The sequence below is a fragment of the Chiloscyllium punctatum genome, chromosome 38 (assembly GCF_047496795.1).
Source record: "Chiloscyllium punctatum isolate Juve2018m chromosome 38, sChiPun1.3, whole genome shotgun sequence".
Classification (NCBI taxonomy): Eukaryota; Metazoa; Chordata; class Chondrichthyes; order Orectolobiformes; family Hemiscylliidae; genus Chiloscyllium; species Chiloscyllium punctatum.
In genome coordinates this window covers 60850778-60869177 of record NC_092776.1, presented here as the reverse complement: position 1 = coordinate 60869177, position 18400 = coordinate 60850778, and the positions used below count along the sequence as shown (strand labels likewise).

At 41.0% G+C, this 18400-nt stretch overlaps 1 protein-coding gene across 5 annotated transcripts in view; it reads right to left on the bottom strand.

The window, feature by feature from the left end:
- The window catches only part of rufy2 (RUN and FYVE domain containing 2), a 70342-nt gene that overhangs the window by 18694 nt on the left and 33248 nt on the right, over positions 1 to 18400 (bottom strand). For 4 of the 5 annotated variants that reach the window (XR_011954712.1, XM_072557988.1, XM_072557989.1 and 1 more), the window contains exons 8-13: positions 17311 to 17380; positions 15827 to 15928; positions 14950 to 15066; positions 10657 to 10824; positions 5644 to 5741; positions 458 to 577 (exon numbers count right to left, since the gene is read on the bottom strand). Coding sequence is in view for 4 of the 5 variants with exons in the window: in XM_072557988.1 (XP_072414089.1) it covers positions 458 to 577; positions 5644 to 5741; positions 10657 to 10824; positions 14950 to 15066; positions 15827 to 15928; positions 17311 to 17380 (675 nt within the window). In the remaining variant the exon portion in view is untranslated. Of the gene's footprint in view, positions 1 to 457; positions 578 to 4057; positions 4409 to 5643; positions 5742 to 10656; positions 10825 to 14949; positions 15067 to 15826; positions 15929 to 17310; positions 17381 to 18400 lie in introns of those variants that run through there. The other variant, XM_072557992.1, reaches the window with a different exon arrangement.

Sequence of the window (18400 nt, the reverse complement as noted above, 5' to 3'; positions counted from 1 at the left end):
CCACCACAGAATTTTTAATCTCTCAATAAAAACTATATTCCTTTACAATTAAAAAAATATTTGTTGAAAAGTTCACCATTTCAGACATACTAGTTTATCCCGATTTAATTTCCGAATCTACTTTAGGAATCTGTGACCTCATACTTTATAATTATTTAAGGCTCCAGTCCAAGTTCTATCATCTTGACTCTTCCAATGAATGTCTGTGGAGAGCGGCTGAAAGACAGCAGCCAAAGAAGGGATTGGGAAATTGAAGAATAAATGAAGAATAGGTTGACTGCTCCCAACTGCTGCGACTTTACGTAGACATTGCACCATTTAGAATATTACGGCTTTTCATGTCAGAGTTCCCTAACTGTCAATATTAACAATCAATGTCCAGCAGACGCAGTTAAAACGTTTATCTGAAAAAAGTTCCATTTTGTTCACTGATCCCCGTTTCTGCCCCGGTGCTTACAGCTGTTGTTCCTTCTGTTCCATCTCTCGCTCCAGGTTCTCCACTTTGTGTTCCAGTTCACGTTTGAACTTGTCGCTCCCCTTCTCTGCTGTATGCTGATCCTTTTCTGCTTGCTGCAATCTGGTGCAATTTAAATCAACTCTGGGTAAAACTGATGCTCACACCAAGGTGGGGGGGGGGGGGGGGGGGGTGGAAAATAGAGCAAAAACAAAAAAAAAAGAACCAAACAACAGGAAACAAGCATCGGCAAATTAAACAGTTGGGAATGTGATCCCAGCTTAGCAAAATCAACCAAGAAGCAGACACCACGGCTTCTGATTTACAATTTTTAATGACTCCTTAATGAAAGAACAACCACAGTGTTTACCAGCATATTGAACACAGCAATGTTACTGGTCTAGTAAAGATTGGAAAGTCCAACAATAGCACTGAAATCACAGGGAATGTGAAAATTAACCAGGAAATGACACTTATGGCTAGCTCCACCTTATGTAATACACAGAAAAATCAAGCTCCCTATGAAGGAATTTCAATAATACAAAATTGCCCACAACCCTTAAACACATCTGTCTCAGTACTGAGTTTTTTTTATTAACTTGCAAGTTGCAGAAATCCTACCACCACACTGTGGTCAAGCTCAAGCACTGATCCTTTCAGATTTTATTCAATCCAGTTGTCTCTTTTTTCCTCCCAAATATGCTAACATTTTCCTTTTTCTCAGTAAGGTGTCGGCTGGTTCACAAGCACCAGTTCCAGAGGTGCCTCACCAAGCATCACCATATAAAGGGCAGTCAATCACAAACTAGGAGCTGAAAACAGCAATCCTACCCAAGAAATAACAGGGCTAATAAAGAGTTTGGGGGGGGGGGGGGGGGGGGGGCGGGGAGTAATGAGCAGGTGGGGGGCAGGGGAAGCAAAGGTGCAAAGTGAACAAAGGGTGTATGAAGGATAAAGAAAGAAAGTTGGGTGGGGGTGGGAGCGAGATAAAGAGAGTTTGAGGTTTTTCTGGGGCGGGGAGGGGGCAGTGCAGGCAAGTGCAGGAGGATGGAGCTTAAAGATCGAACTGGGGAGCAGGAGTGTTCTGCCGAGCACAGCAAAAATATCTGGGGAATAGAGACTGGTGTGGGAAGAGACACACACAAGGAGATAGAAAGAGTGAAAGTAAGAAGGAGAAAGCGAACAAAAAGGGAGGAGAGCATAGTGACACCACAGGCAGTACAGATCTGAAAGGACAATGCACTGAAAATATAGGTCCTGGAAATAAAAACTGCACTGCTGAAATTATTCATTTATGGCTAATTAAACGATGCTCAATATACAGTTTGATGAAACAAAAAAGCTTAAAGTATGAAAATAAATCAACCAGCTTGAAGATTCAGTGTTTTAAGAGCCAGCAAAGGATGACTAAAAAATTAGTAACGTGGGCTAATATAGAATGAGAATAAAGTTTTAAGAAATTTAAAATCAGACTGTTAAATAGCACCTAAAACTAGTAAAAGAAAACAAATGAGTGCAACTGTGAGTCTCTTGAGACAGAAGGATTTATAATGTACAAAAGGGAGTGGACCTCCACACAAAGAACATGCAGAAACTGAGGAGAACCATGAATTTAATGAGAACAAAGAATTTAATGTGATTAATATTGGTGAGGAAGAAATACTGCAAAGATTAATGGGTTTACAAATCTGACAAATTCCCCTGGACCCGAATGTCTTGAATTTGTAATCTACGTGAGATAGCTATTTGCAAAATCATTCAATGTTACCAGAGGTTTGGAAGAGAGCAGATGCAAAGGGAAAGGAGGTAGAGAGAAAAAAACAAATTCCACGTGTTCAGGAAAGTGCGAGAATTCACCACTGTGTGGAAACAAGCCATGTAGAAATCATAAGTAGATAGGATTCAATGTGATTTATAAAGAGGAAAACTGTGCTCAGCCAGTATATTTGTAATGTCAAGAATGTAATGAGCAGAATAGATACAAGGATATTGCATCATTGGATTTTCACAAGATATTCAATACATTGCCAGGATTATTATATAAGGTTCCCTGGCTTAGCAGTAATATTTTAGCATAGACAGGTCATCATTTGCAATAGCTTCTCCTCCTCAAACTATCATCTCTGGCATTCAAGGATTGATCCTTGGCTCCCTCCTACTGCAGGTTGCCCTGGGAGACATCAAAATTCATGTTCGTGTCCCACATGTATGCCAATGTAGGTGCATCAGCAGTCGGCCAATCAGTTCCTCAAGCCTGTTCAATAAGATCATGATCTGACTGTAACCTCAAATCCATATTCTCACTTACCCTGATAACTTTGCACTCCCTTGCTTAACAATTGCCTACTCCTGCCCTAAAAATATTCGAGGACTCTACTTCCACCAATTTTAGAGATAGAGTGTTCCTAAGACTCTCAACACCTGAGAGTGTTTTGCTAAATACCCAATTCAACCTCATGATCACCACTCAATTTCTCCACTCTTAATTATCCAAAATCCAGTATTGATAAACAGAAATTTCCTCCAAATAAATATGGGGAAGACAAAACCATAGTCTTCAGTCCCTCTGGCAAACTCCATTCACCAGCCACTGAAACGATCCCTCGCCTTGGAAACTAAGGCTGCACCAAACTATTCACAACAACATTAACATCCAAGATCAACTTCCAACCATGGAGATGGACTGCTTCTACATCATCTGACTTCACTATTTCAGCTGATACCCCACTGGAACCCTCACCCATGCTTCTGTCACCTCCACATTCCAATACATTCCCTCTCAGTAACTCACTTTCTACCCCTCATAAATTTGAGAGGATCTAAATCTATCCTGCCCCACCCCACCTCCCCCATACTCCCAGTGCGCACTGACCCAAGTCCAGCATTAAAAGTCTCAACCTTGCTTTCAAGTCAATCTGTGGTCTGCCCCTCTCAACATATCAGTATCTCCTTCAGTCCCACACGCCCAACCAGTCAACATATTCTCACTTCACTCTGTCCACTGTTCCAGTAGCCTGGACCCCAGGATTTGGAATCCCTTTCTGCACCTCTTCACTTTTAAAAGGCTCCTCAAAACACCTCCTTGACCAAGCTCATTTGCCTACTCTCTCCTTTTATGGCTCAGTGTATAATTTGCCATTATTATGCTGCAGTGAATGGCCTTGGAGGCCCTACAAATGTAAGCTGCCGTTACAATGGATTAAGGACAAGAGAATCAGAAATAAATAGATCATTTTCAAGTGGGTAGGTTGTAGCTTGTGTAGAGCCTTAAGGATCAAAGCTAAGGTCTTATCTATTTATATCCCTTATTGATAACTTTTAGATATAAAAAAACAGAACAAAGTAACAAGATTTACTGATGATTGAAAAAAAAAGATAGGAAAGCAAGCTGTGAGGACAGACTCTACAAACTGAGAAAAGGAAGAGGGACAAGGTAGGCAGAGAGATGCAATGGCGAAGTGTATTGTGAGAAGGGGTGGGCCGAAAGATGGGATCACCGGGGGAGCCAGACAGCAGGGAGCCCAGAGAAAGAGGGCCTGCAAGCAGAGTGAGAGAAAGAAGCTGGGTTGGATTGCGGGTGTGTGCATTGGGGGGGGGGGGGGGGGGGAGGTGCCAACAGGGAAATGGGAAGAGCCTAAGCAATGGGGGTGTAGGAAGAAAAAAAAGTGCAAAAATAAGGCTTCAGCATACAATGAGAGAATGCAAGAGCAAGAAGAAGCAGTTCATGAAATCAAATCTTAGATGAGAGAGATAGGTTAACCCTATGTTTGGGAGAACATTTTGTCCCTCTCATAATCTGCTTTCTAACATTATTCCCACTGAACACACTAAGCTTACACCTTTAATTTGATTAGGAATTAGGTTGCCATGAAATTCTAAATATTATTCTCTCTACCAACACACTTCAGACAAGAAATGGCAACAGTTCGGGTTTGATCTAATAAATCTTTGTCACTTAAGGTCATCAAATGGAACAAACAGGGAGAAGCAAAGAGGCAGGAAATAAAAATGAAAATAAAAGGGGAAGAAAGAAAGAGATGTTAATAGCAGTGACAGTACCAAACACAGTAGCAGTAATGTTTCTCAATACAATGGGTAATGATAGGAATAAGTGGGAGCAGCGAAGGTTACACAACACATGTAGAAAGGTACTGTCAGCTCTGCTCATAATCAGCAATACCTTGCTCGCTCCCAGACCAACGAATCGCTTCACGTGAGCCCATCTAACCAAAGGACAAAACCTTTCATTTTCTATTGTCTATTGTTGATACACTAAGTCTTCAGGCCTCAACCTATGGAAACCTTTGGTTGAGATTCCTTGCATCCCAATAGCTCTCCTCTGTAACCTGGATAGGAGCCTAAATGGTGGCAGTCACCAGGTTATTCCATCATCAAAGTATCTGTAAATCTGACCTGCTCACACCTGTTTTCTGATTCTGGAAGGTGCAAATATATCTTTAAAATGTAAATGATTGGAATTAGATTAAAACTAACAAGTTGAGTAATCTCAACATTTTCATATTTCCAACCACTTTGTCTTTATTTTGGATTTGCAATATTTTGCTTTCATACTGGAATCAAAATTCATGCAAAACAGTTACACCCATAAACCAATCTGCAGCAAATTTTCCTTTTGTAATGGTACTCAGCCAGGCCAGGCAGGAAATCCCCAGCTTTGATTGGAACTGCACTGTCTGGGGCATCAGGTACACAAGTTACAGGAAATATCAATCCCTCAAGATATGCAGAAAATGAAAATAGTCAAAAAATGGGACACTGGAAAAGCACAGCTGATCCGGCAGCATCCAAGGTACAGGAAAGTTGACATTGAGCATAAGCTCTTCATCACATCTCTCCTGCTCCTCTGATACTGTCTGACTGGCTGTGCTTTTCCACTGCTACACATTTTGACTCTGATCTCCAGCATGTGCAGTCCTCACTTTCTCCTAGAAAACTAAAATAGGCAAGGAATGTACTCCTGATAAGTTTCAGGAAAGTCAAAAACTATTTGTCCACTGGAAGAAATTTAGCTGGCTGGGTTTGGGAAGACGTGATAGCAGGCTCCATTACTTGACTCAGGTGCTATATGAAGAATAAGCAAAAGGGTAAAGAATAGGAGCCAGCACCTATGCAACTGTTTCGTTCCAAGAGCTGGGGAGAAGGGTCAGGAATTGACTGGGATGTTGTACCTTTGCTCCATCCGTTTCATTGCAGCTGTCACTTGGTTGGTCTTCTCCTCCAGCCGAGTCATCATCTCACGTTTCTGCTTCAAACCGTCTTCAGAACCCTAGATTCCAAAGAAACACAAAGCAATACCTTAGAAATGGAGTTCCTCAACTATCCAGAACTGAACATGGATGAGTGCTATGAGGACCAAACTGAATCAATACAAACAACTTAGTGGATATTAAATGATTAAACTATTAGAGGAATGGCTGTCAGATAACTGAATATATCAGTTTCTAAGTCTACAGACAAAACTGAAAAATGCTAGTAGGAAAGAGTAGCCTTAATATGAAGAATAAAATAATTTCAACGATGAGAGGATGCAACAAGATGCAAGCATGCAGACTTTCTGCATAGAAAAGGGTTTCAGACTCTCATGAGAGCTGTACTTAGATGCACTGGTAGTAACAGTGAGGTGTTAGATTACATAAATGCATTGATTAGTTTTGTATGCAATTTTAATGGCAGATTTTTACTTTCGAACCAATCAAGAGACAGACTAGCCAGGTGAGAAAAGGAATGAATTTGTGTGCCATTCAGATTTCAGCAACAGCATGTCCTGGAACCAACAAAAGGACAAATGCATTTGATTTAGTAATGGGTAAGGAGCCAGATTTAGTCAAAGCCTAATGATGATTGAAGTTATGATCAAGTGCAATGTACTGTTTGAAAGCAAGAAATATGAAATAACTACAAAGGTTCAAGATTCAGGGCAAGGCTGCCTTCAATAGATGGTGTTGATAAAGGAGGAAATGGTGAATATACTGAATAAAGACTTTGCTTCCAAGATTAATGCAAGTTAGCAGTGGAAAAATTCATGGCCCATATTAAAGTAAAACTCAAGTCCAGACGGTTTCCATCCCAGAATTTTAAAGGAGGTGGATGAAAACGTCACTGATTCCCTGACCTGTAACCATTCAAAGTTTTTGATTTGAGCTTTGGTCCTTTAGTTTATTTAGAAAAGTGACAGCCTAAACCTCATTGGGAAACTGTAGGAGCCTGTAATTAACAAATCCTGACTGAACTTTTTGAAAATTTTCAGGTGATCAGAGGTTGAGTGTCAATTTGTAGTGTTACATCATGGGGCAAACCCTCCTGCTTAATTTAAACCAGCAACACAAACGATTTATCCCATACAGTAATCGGTGAAAATTTGAAGGGCCAAGAACTATTTAAAGTAAAAATTAACAACTTGATTTCTTAAAGTATAACAGAGAATAATTAACTATTTACAACTCTTCTCTCTAACCAATCTTTTACTTTCCCTTCTATAAAAGGAGTCCGATAAAACCCCCGATCAAGATTTACTGAAAAATTCAAATTTCAAAACCAGCCAGCTGTCAAACTTTCTCTTTATATCTTCCACTGTAGATTTGCTCGCCAAGTCAGTGTCGATGTTTTTGTCTGTGCAAACTCCTTCTGTAGACAGGTATCCCTCACAGTTCTGACTAGCAGCCTACATCTGTTGGTTTAACGACAGTTCTCCTCAACTGTTCTATTTTTCCCAATCTTATACCCCCAAAGCATCGGATTGTATCATTGGCTTTTAATCTTGTCAATATACTCAATTCAACTTGATTGGAGTTTGGTATTTTTCAGGGTATAATTTAAACTGATTGCCTGGAGACAAAAAGAAATTCAAATTAGGCCAATCAGCTGCTGGACCAAAAAGGTTACATTATATCTTGTTCAGAACATTTGGTGCTCTCAGGTAGTTCTGTTCGCTTTTCACTTTCTTAAAAGGTACAGTACACCCACATCTTCATAATAATAGCAAGTAAATTAAACATGACTAATCTGACTGAATACAGACAATCTCTGGATTGCAAATGGTTTCTGTTTGACTGCATTCACAAGTCAATTTCTACACAAATCAAAACACAATGCAGGGACAATATAAAGCATCTATTCCAAAGTACAGGAAATGTTTGTATGTCAGATGAAACATAGACAAGCAGGAGGTTAGAAGAACACAGCAAGCCAGGCAGCATCAGGAGGTGGAGAAGTCAGCGCTTCTGGTGTAACCCTTCTTCAGGGGTGGGGGTGGTGCGAGGAGAGCTACAGAGTAGGGATTGGTGAACACAAGTCAGGGATACGAATAGAACATAGACAGCCTGCACAGTCTGGAAGCAGGCCATTTGGGCCCCATCGCGTCCAGTGACCCTCCAAAGAGCATCCAATCCCCTATCCTATCCCAATAATCCCGCATTTCTCATGGCTAATTCACCAGTCTGAAATCCCTGTACACTATGGGCAATTTAGCATGGCCAATCGATCTGTGGGACGAAACTGGAGCATTTGGAGGAACTGCATGCAGACATGGGGAGAATGCGAAAACTCCACAGATGACAGTCGCCTGAGGCTGGAATTGAACTTGGGTCCATGGTGCTGTGAGGCAGCTTTATTTAAAATGCAATCTTATACAGGGATGTAATAAGTATGAACATTTGTAAGTCAGATAATCATAAATTAGGGACCTCCTGTATTTTGAAGAGATGATTGTAGTAGCAAATAGGGAAATGTGATTTTAATTCGGTAACAGTCTCTTACGAGGTACTTACAGTTGAAGCTCATGGAACTGACTGCCAGTTATTGTTCTAGATTATTGATCAATTGTCCAGAGACAACTTGTTGGGACAGTGGTAGGGATTGTAATTAACAGGTCATGACTAGTGATGCTCCTCAAAAGAGTATCTTTGTGTCCTCAGATATTGACTGCTATCATCAACAACTTAAATAATGGGAGAGAAAGATACATAGCTAAATTAGCCAATGACAGAATGATACTGGATACCGTCATAAAACTAAGAACTGTGGATACTGGAAATCTGAAACAAAAACAAACTGCAGAAAACAGAAACTCAGCAGGTATGGCACCTGTGGAAAGAAAGAAAAGTTAACGCTTTAAGTCCACAGATCCTTCTTCAGAACTTCAGATACTAGATATTGTTTTGAAAATCAGACTGAAAACTCGCTGATTGGTGGAGTCAATGATGCTCCTTCCATTGCAAGATTAGAAGTGGGAATGTTTACAAATGATTATACAATGTTCAGCATCATTTGTGACTCCTCAGATACGGGAGGAGTCCACGTCCACATGCAGAAAGACACAGACCATATCTAGATTTCAGTTGACAAGTGGTAGACCATGACCATCTCCAGCAACAGAGAACCTAATCTTTGCCCAAAGACATTCAACAGCATTACCATTACTGAATTCCACTGTTAATGTCCTGGAGAGGTGTTAGAGTTAATTTGTTCTGCTGACCTGTAAGAAATTGGATGTTCTGGGCAGAATGTAAACATTTACATAGTCAGCTCCTGCAATTCAGAATCAACTCACACAGCCATCTCCTGCAGTTAAGAAAGAATAAGAACACTGCAGTTAAGAACCTAATCAGTTTAGAAACAATTTAAATCAGTTCCTGCAGTTAAGGAATGACCTAATCACATGTTTCTGGAAATAATCAAATCACTACATTGCGTCATTGGTGGCATGTGACTGTGCTGTAAAATCCTGTATAAAGGAGGACTGTTCCCTCATTCAGAGAGGGATCTCTTGACATGGCTCCACAAGCCCCACGAAGTGCGTCAAGGATTCCTCCAAAAGCTTGTACTTGCTTAATAAATTTTCGCTGCCCACTGAAGTTGGTGTATTGCAATTGCGTCAAGTGTGTAAGAACTTCAAGAAAAAGAACCTAACACTGGAGTTATCACTGACCAGAAACTGAACTGGGCTTGCGATATACTGTGGCCCCCACAGCAAGTCAGAAGCTAGGAATCCTGCAGAGTAAGTGACCTCCTGACTCAAAGCTTATCCACCAGCATTCCCACTAAGTTTCTTACCAGGGCCTGAGACTTGTGCACAGCAGCAAATTCCAGAATGAGAAGTATACTGATGCCAATCACCGTGCATGGAACAATGGAGCAGCTGCACACACTTGCAGCTTGGAGGGAATGTTGCTCTCTACAAGAAGCAAGTCTGGAGTGAGATGGAATACACCCCACTTGCCTGGGTAAGTGTAGATTCTACACCACTCAAGCAGCTTCAAACCACCCAGGACAAAGCAACCACTTGACTGGAATCACATCCACAAACCTGCATTCCCTCCACCATCAACACTCATCTACAGGAAGCAATGCAGAATTTCACCAAGGTTCCTTAGACAACACCTTCAAAATACACAACGAATATCATCTAGAAGGACAAGGTGACATACGGAAACACCACCACCTACAAGATCCCCACCAAGCCACTTACTGCCCCAACTTCGAAACATTGCGACATCCTTTCAGTTTCATGGAAATCAAAATCCTGAAATATGTTCTGTAACGGTATGATAGGTCCACTTACAGCAAATGGACTGTAGCAGTTCACCACTACCTTAGGGAAACCACCGGCAATGTCCTCATCCCGTGAATGAATAATAAAAATAGGAATATGGGTAGAAACATAAAACTTGTTGGACACACTGATATAGTAAATAAATGAACATGTGATGAATGGATTTCAATATGGGTAAACACTTTGGACTTAAGTAGGACAGATAGAGTACTTTCTAAATCATGAAAAAGTACAAGATCATTAAAACTCCATGAACAGGTGCAGAAAATAATTCAGGCCTATCGGAAGAAATGGAACACATTTCCATAGAATTTATGCTGCAGCTATATAAAACCATGTTAAGATTGCATCTACAGATCTGGAGTACTGCAAGCAGTTCAGGGAACTACCCTGGGGTGAATATATTGACCTTGAAAGAAGAAACAGATTTACTAGAATGATAGCTGGACCCTCTGAGTAATTTCTACTTTCTACATTCAAGAGAATGAGGTCGAAGTACCTACTTAACCTCAAGACTAGATTGCATGCGAGAGCGCTTTACTTCAACAGCAATTGGTCATCTCAGTATTTGTTTTCAAAGTGTTTTTAATTTCGCACGTTGGAAATCAACACATGGCACAAAGCTACTTACTTTGAGCTTCTGAAACATCTCCACGTTAATAGCTTTCACCTCCTCAAGCTGGTGCCGAAGGCTTATCAGTGCATCCTGCTTCTCATGAATATCCTTCTCCAGCAGTTTCATGGCCAGCTCCATCTCCTGCTTCATGTTAATCTGTACCAAAAGGTCACTCTCTACATCCTGCCAAGCAATAAAAAAAGCCTCAGCTATGTCACCATTCACCCACAAGGAACAGGGGAGGAAGCAAAGGGGACAGCGAAGAAAAGTCAAGGAAGGAGAGGTGATGTTAAGCGAGGAAAGAACATAAAAGGGAGATTGTGGTGGTGGTGGGATGCCAGAAAAGAGAGGGAGGGAGGAGCCACGGAATAATGGGGATAACTGCATGGGGCAGGGAGATGGAAGAAGATCAACCAACTTTGTACACTCCTAAAGAACAATTACATTTTTAAAACAATATCCCATTCACAAAACCATGACGACTCTGCTTGAATGCACTATGATTGTTTAAATCATTTTCCCCATGGCACTTTTTACCAGTTCTGTTTTCATAATGTGATACTATGGTTTTAAGGGTACATTTTGCTTGGAGAGGTTTTGAGCCACAGGTGATAAGCTGCCTTGTCCAAGCCAATTAAGTAAACAACTTGAGAGGCTGTGGGTATTTATTTAAAAATCAGAACAGTAGAAGCAGCACGTATGGAGACAGGCTCCCAGAGAATCAGGAGTTTAGTTTAGCTTTCTGTAGTTAAGGGATTTTGAAGTTGGCCATGGAAGCTGTTACATCTCTCAACCAGAGCAAAAAAAACAGAGGTTCTCTCTCTCGGTGCCCTTTTCTCCTGAACTGGATAAAAGCTGCACATGAGACAATCTATCTTCCTTGCCTTTGTCAAGGAGTCCATAGAACCCCTATTGTGGAAACTGGCCATTCGGTCCAACGTGTCCACAACGAATCTCTGAAGAGCAACCCACCCAGACCCATACCCCTACATTTACCCCTTCACCTAACACTACGGCAATTTAGCGTGGCCAATTCACCTAACTTGCAAATCTTTGGGTTGTGGGAGGAAACCCACACTGACATGGGGAGAATGCTCAAATTCCACACAGTCGCCTGAGGCTGGAACTGAACCCAGGTCCCTGACACTGAGGCAACAGTGCTAACAACTGAGCCTCAATATATTACTATCTCAGATCATTTAACAACTAAACAGCAACTGTTCCATTATTCTTTTCATAGAATTTCATTGAATCCCCACAGTGTGGGAACAGGCCACTTGGCCCTAAATGCCCACACCGACCTTCTGAAGAGTGTCCCCCCCCCCCCCCCCCCCCAAATCTCTATTACTCTACATTTCCCTTGACTAAATGCCCCTAACCTACACATTTCTGAACACTATGGGCAATTTAGCATTGCCAATTCATCTAACCTGCACATCTTTGGACTGTAGGAGGAAACCAGACCATCTGGAGATTTTCCGATAGAGTTAAAGTTACCAATTCTTCCTCCTTTTGCTTGCATGTTAACTGTAGGTAAGAATAAAGTGTGTTTTGCTGAGGGCCAAGTAGTGTAACCAATCAAATTACATCTCGAACACGGCATCTTACACTTGCCTTTAAACAAAAAAGTTTAAGCTATCTCCTGGAAATATTTGAAGGGGGTTTGATCAGGTCCATAACAATAAACTCAAATAAAGGCCATTTAAAGGGCAAGACACTAGCTCATGCCTGAACTTCTCAATCTCAAATTAAAATCAAAAATCATATTACTGGTATCTAGATAATCTTTTATTGTTAATATTATTTAATCCTATCTCATTACACATTACCAGATTCAAAAAAATGTTGGTCCCTGTAGGTTCCAGACACAAATCACGAATTCTCATTCAGTTATGGACACTGCATTTCAGGAAGAATTTTTTTTGGTCTTTTTGGCTGGGGTAAAGCACAGATTCACCAGAATTCTTCTTTTAAACCAATACTAAAGGGGTTAGAAAGTTGTCCAAAATTGTCTCTTACTGATTTAGAAAACTGAAGATTAGTCTGGTCAATGTATTTAGAATGTCAGAATGATCTGAGGGGGTAACTGGTAAGAAACACCTTCCAGCATGGGAAATTCAGAATCATGGGTTTAATCTTTAAATTGAAAGTGATCTATTCGTGAATGATATCAGGAAACAGCTACTTTTCCTCCAAACAGCACATTCCAACAGAAAGCTACTGTGATAGGTATCATCACTGTGCGCCTGGAACCCAGAGGAAGTGACATACCCATTATTGCTGCCTCTTTCTCACCCTCTGTTTCCCACTTCCATTGCTATTCCACTAGCCTTATGGTGGGCAGCTTGTGCATTTTCTTTTTAAATGTGTTAATGGGAAGTGGGCATCTCTATCTGGCCAGACGGCATTTAATAGTCAACTGCACTGCTGTGGGACTGGAGTCACACGTAGGCCAGATTGGCTAAGGATGGCAGATTTCCTTTCTTAAAGAGCACTGGTATATCAGATAGTTTTTCTCTTTATGAGGATTGACATTAATTAACACCTTGCCATTAGGTTAGCTTTTAATTCGATATTTTATTGAATTTCCATTTTACAGTGGCATTCAAACAAAAGCCCCAAGAATCGTAGCCTGGGTTTCTGGATTACTAGGTAGAGTAACATTATCACCACATAACTCCTCCCTTTAGTTGCTGAATCAGTGATTTAATAATTTTATATCTAATTCTGATGGATCCAATTCAAATCACGTAAGAAATTGAAACAGAAGTAGGCAAATCCAGTCCGAGCCTGCTCTGCAATTCAATTGGATCATGGCTGAACTGGCATTCCTCAATCCTCTTCCCTGACCTTTCCCCATGACCCTTGATTCCCCTACTGATCAAAATTCCTCTCAGCACAAAGTTCTCTGCACCCACAGCTCTCTCTAGCAAGCAGTTCCAAAGACTCCCAACACTTAGAAGAAATTCATCTTCATCTCAGCCTTAAATTGGCACCTTTTTATTCTGAGACAACACCCTTTGGTGCTAGACAATCACTCCATACCAGAGATCATCCGAGTGAATGTCTCTGAATGGCTTTCAATGAAACAATATCTTTCTTTAAACTGAAGGGACTAATACTGCTCACAGTACTGCTGACATACCTTGTACACCTGCAGTAAGACTTCCCTTTTATACACCAACCCATTTGAAATGAGGGCCTTTCTGATTACCTGCTGCATCTGTGCTCATGCTTCATGCACAAGTATCCCCAAGTTCATTTGTTTTGTAGCTCTCTGCAGTTTTCTCCATTTAAATGCTGTTCTTTTGTACTTTCTTCCAAAATAAACAATTTCACATTTTCCAACATTTTCCATTTGCTAACTTTTTGACCATTCACTTAACCTATCAACGTTTCCCTGTAAACTACTTACATCCCTCTTGAAACCTGCCTTTCAAAATATTTTAGTGAATTCTGCAAATCTGACTAAGGTACATTTGCTTCTTTCCTCAAAGAAATGTGTCATAAAGCATATTTTTCAATTCAAAAGTACAACTTCTAATGGCAGGACTTGCATGTGTAGTGAATGGGTGCCCTGCAGTTACAGTGGCAGTGACAGCAAACAAAGCCTTCACGTCAAAAGGTCAATGAAATCCTCAAGCTCTCTATCCTAAAATGAGAGAATTCTTGGTTCTATACTCCACTCATATCTCTGGCCCAAGTACATTTCCTCCTCTGTCCTTTTCACCATTAGTCATAGCCACCCTAACCTTTTCCCAATCCCACCTAGATTAGAACATTCCTTCCCACATTAATATGATTTTGTAAGACTTACAAAACTTAACTGAGTAATAGATACAGTACCTAGTACTAATTAACTGTTCCATCAACACATCCCTTGGCAAAAATGTAAATTCAGACACAGAGTCTTGCGGGCAGTTTCCCAATCCAGGAGGAAAAAACATCAAGGGAGATTTCAGAGAAAATCACAGTTAGGAATCGTTTATTGAAGCTTGCAATCCTCCTGGGAGCCAAGCAGCTTCTACTGCTAAAACATTAGAAAGCCTGATCTGGGAGAACTGGCCACTCCCCTTCCATTGTTATAACTGCTTTAAAAAAAAAGCCTGTTAACCTGCTGACATAGACAGTCTCTGTAACTACTTCAGCACTCCTGCCTTTACAACCTCTCTTTCAAAAAAAAACCCAGGACTAAATAACCTTAACCAAAACATTGTCACAGTGACCTGTCATTACTGTGGGAATTCAACACAATCACCGTCTAGAGGAAACTACTACATGAAAGGCAATCAGCTAAAGGTCACACACCTGGCGCATACGTGACTCTTCTCTCAGCTGTCTCCGCGCCTCAGTGAACATGTCATCTAGTCCCTGTCGAGTGCCCTTGTAGGTCTCCAGCTCTGCAGACACATCCAGTTTCACCAGCTAAATAGATAACACCTTTTGTGAGACATAAATGCAGTAACAACAGGTGCATGCAAGAATACAGATGGAAAAGGATAGACTTCTGCCCAGTCCCTCCCTTGCCGCAGCTGCACACAAACTAAATTTATTCCTCCTCAGATCAGTGGTAGTGCAGTGGCAATTTTCATTGTAATGCAGGGCAGAGGTAGCAAACAAACTGATATTTCGCTTGATAGTCACTATTCACATCAGCCAGTGTTAACAGGTCATGCAAGCAATGTCATGATCAAACATACATTCTCTCACCATGCTTCACAAGCCTAACTCCTACACTCACTTTCATTCATACATACATATTATCTGTTTCTTTCCCTACTCAAGCATACTTCACCTGTAAAGGATTGGGGGGGGGGGGGGGGTAAAAAGAAAAGAGGATTGACTAAGGGGTTTAGAGAAAGAGGACTCAGTTATAGAGTGGACGGGGTTGCTGTAGAAGGGCCAAAGAAGAAATAATTGACAGAATTCACACAGGAGAGGGGCCTGGATTTAATGAGTAAGAGGGTATAGTACGAGTCAAGCTTTGGCAGATGTGGGAGAGAGGATATGGGGAAATATGATTCAAAGAGGAAAGGGAGGAAGGTTTTAATGGTATGGTTGAAGAGAGGGAGGCGAAGCTGGGACAGGTTTTGCATTTTAATTTTAGATGTTTTTGAGAATCTTTGAAGCAACACTTGGACAGTCTGGAGCCCCCCCCCCCCCCAACACACACACACACACACACCTCCAGATGTTGCTGGGTCTTCATTAACATTTGGATATTTTCATTGCGAAACTGAACGTTTTCTTCTTGCAATCGAATTATGCTGTTTTTAGCGATTGCCAACTAGGAGGAAAAGAGCAACAGAGAGTCAGAATTCAGCACAACTTGCTATTTATATTCGTGTATTGAAAGTACATAGCATCACCTTGCATTCCTATTCAGTCGTACAGCATAGGAACAGGCCTCTTAGCCCAGCATATTTGCACCAACCAAGAAACTCCAAACTATACTGATCCCATTTACCTGCACATGGTCCATTGCCGAATATGCCCTGGCATTTCAAATGCTGAGAGAGCATCTGCCTCCACCACGTTCCATACTTCTCATGCTCCTCTAAGCTGCTTCCTGATCTTAAACTCACATCCTCTGATCTTAGATACATCTGCCATGAGGAAAAGAATTTCCTGATCTAGCCCTTGCCTCCCAATTTTGTAAGCCTCAATTATATTGTATGCCTCAGCCTCCTCTATGACAAGGAATACAAACCCAGATTATCCAGTGTCTCCTCATAACAGACTTTTCATCCCAGGCCACATCCTGGTGAATCTCCTTTTATACTCTCCAGTATGATCATATCCTTCTAATCGTGTAGTGACCAGAAGTGCACACAGTATTCCAAGTGTGGCCTAACCAACGCCTTATAAAGTTGTAACATGGCTTCCGTGCTCTGATATTGAACACTCTTGTTTAATGAAGCCAAGCATCCCATATGTCTTTATCATCACCCTGTCTTAACCTGTGCTGTCACCTTCAGAGATCTATGAACTTATACACAGAGATTCCTTTGATCCTCCATACTCCCTTAGGGAGCATTCATTGTATACATCCTTCTCTTATTAGACCTCCCAAACTGTACTTATTGGGATGAAATTCTATCTGCCACTGTTCTGCTCAACTTGCCAGCTGATCAACATCAGACTGTAGCCAGAGACCATCACACTCATTTTCCTAACAGTGTCAACAGCTCTTCAAAACGCTGTGTGTACAAGTAGACCTGACATTTGGCCAATTCCAGCACATTATATCTGTGAGATCTTCACTTCTATTTGAACCTGTGAGCTTTGTGTAGAGGTGTGCAATATAAACAGCATTACACCTGGACTCTAACGGAATAAAGCCAACACAGCACCAGCGTGACTTCTGGAGTAATCCTCAAGTAGAGTTGGTCTCCACCACATGAAATAATCCTGGTGTATAAGTAATCACAAAATGGAACAGAGTGCATTAGGGTGTCATTGTGCCCAGCAAATGTCTACAGTCACAAAATGATGGGGCTTAATGATGAGAACGGAACTCTTCTCAATGCTTTATAAATATCAGCACTTCAAAAGGATAATAATAATCAGTTCAAAATATTCACTGCTTAAAATGTAAAATAAGTCTGAAAGTGACTGAAAGCACTTAAACATTAGAGGATATTAAAGAAACAAACTTAGAAGCAATACCTCTTCAATTAATTTAGAGTTTGCCTTCTCAAGTGAGTCAACTCTGCCTTGCAGACTGCCAACTGTTGAACTGAAAAATAGATGCAAAGAATTGTATTAATATATTCACTGAAACAACCCAGGGGTATGCAGAGTGTGAAATGGAAGAGGTAATTGGCAGCAATAGTTAATTGTGAATTTAATCTACGAGATAATTCTAATCAGGGGATGGGGTTCTTGTCCATTTGGAGCACATTTTGGAAGCGTTGAACCAAAAAAATCCAGTTTTCAAGCTTTTCCAGGAAGTCTCAGACAATGCACACTTGAATTTGCATGTGCATTTTCAGTGTTAAAAAAATTAATTCTTCTCTTTTGTATCAACAGCAACCTACCATGGGTAAAGGAAACACACAGTCCACTTATCAAATGTGCAAAGCTTAGCAATTTCATTTTTGCAGTCAGTATCAATAGCCACTGCCAACTCATGTTATTATCAACAATATCCCCCGAACCCCAACTAATCCCCTGAACAACCTCCCCCAGCTAATGTACGAAAGGTCAAAAGATCCCTGCTCCCTCCAAGAAGCAAATGCCCAAGTGTCAGAGATGCCTTCAGCTAACACCTGAGCATCAACTATTTCAGATAATGCTTAACGGAATGTGATGTCATCACCAAATGCATCTTTTCCTTTCAGTATTCCTAAATGATGTTCCTTCCTGGTCCACTTCACAGTCACCCCCATATCCCTTTCCTTTGGCAGCAGTGAGTGTACCGGAGATGCAGCATTTACCTTTACCCCATTCCTTCTTATCACTATGCCTAAAATATATTTTCCAAGTGATACAGCAATTTACTTCTACTTCCTTCAGTTTTTTTTGAAAATTCACTCAAAGGATGTGACATCATTGGTTGGTCAGCATTCACTGACTGTCCCTAGTTGCCGTTGAGAAGGCAATGGTAAGCTATTTCTTTGAACCTCTTCAGTTCATATACTGTAGTTACAGTCACAATGCCATGAGGGAGGGAATTCCAGCATTTTGATCAAACACTGCTGAAGGAAAAGCAAAATATTTCCAAGTCAAGATGGTGAGTAGCTTGGAAGGGAACTTG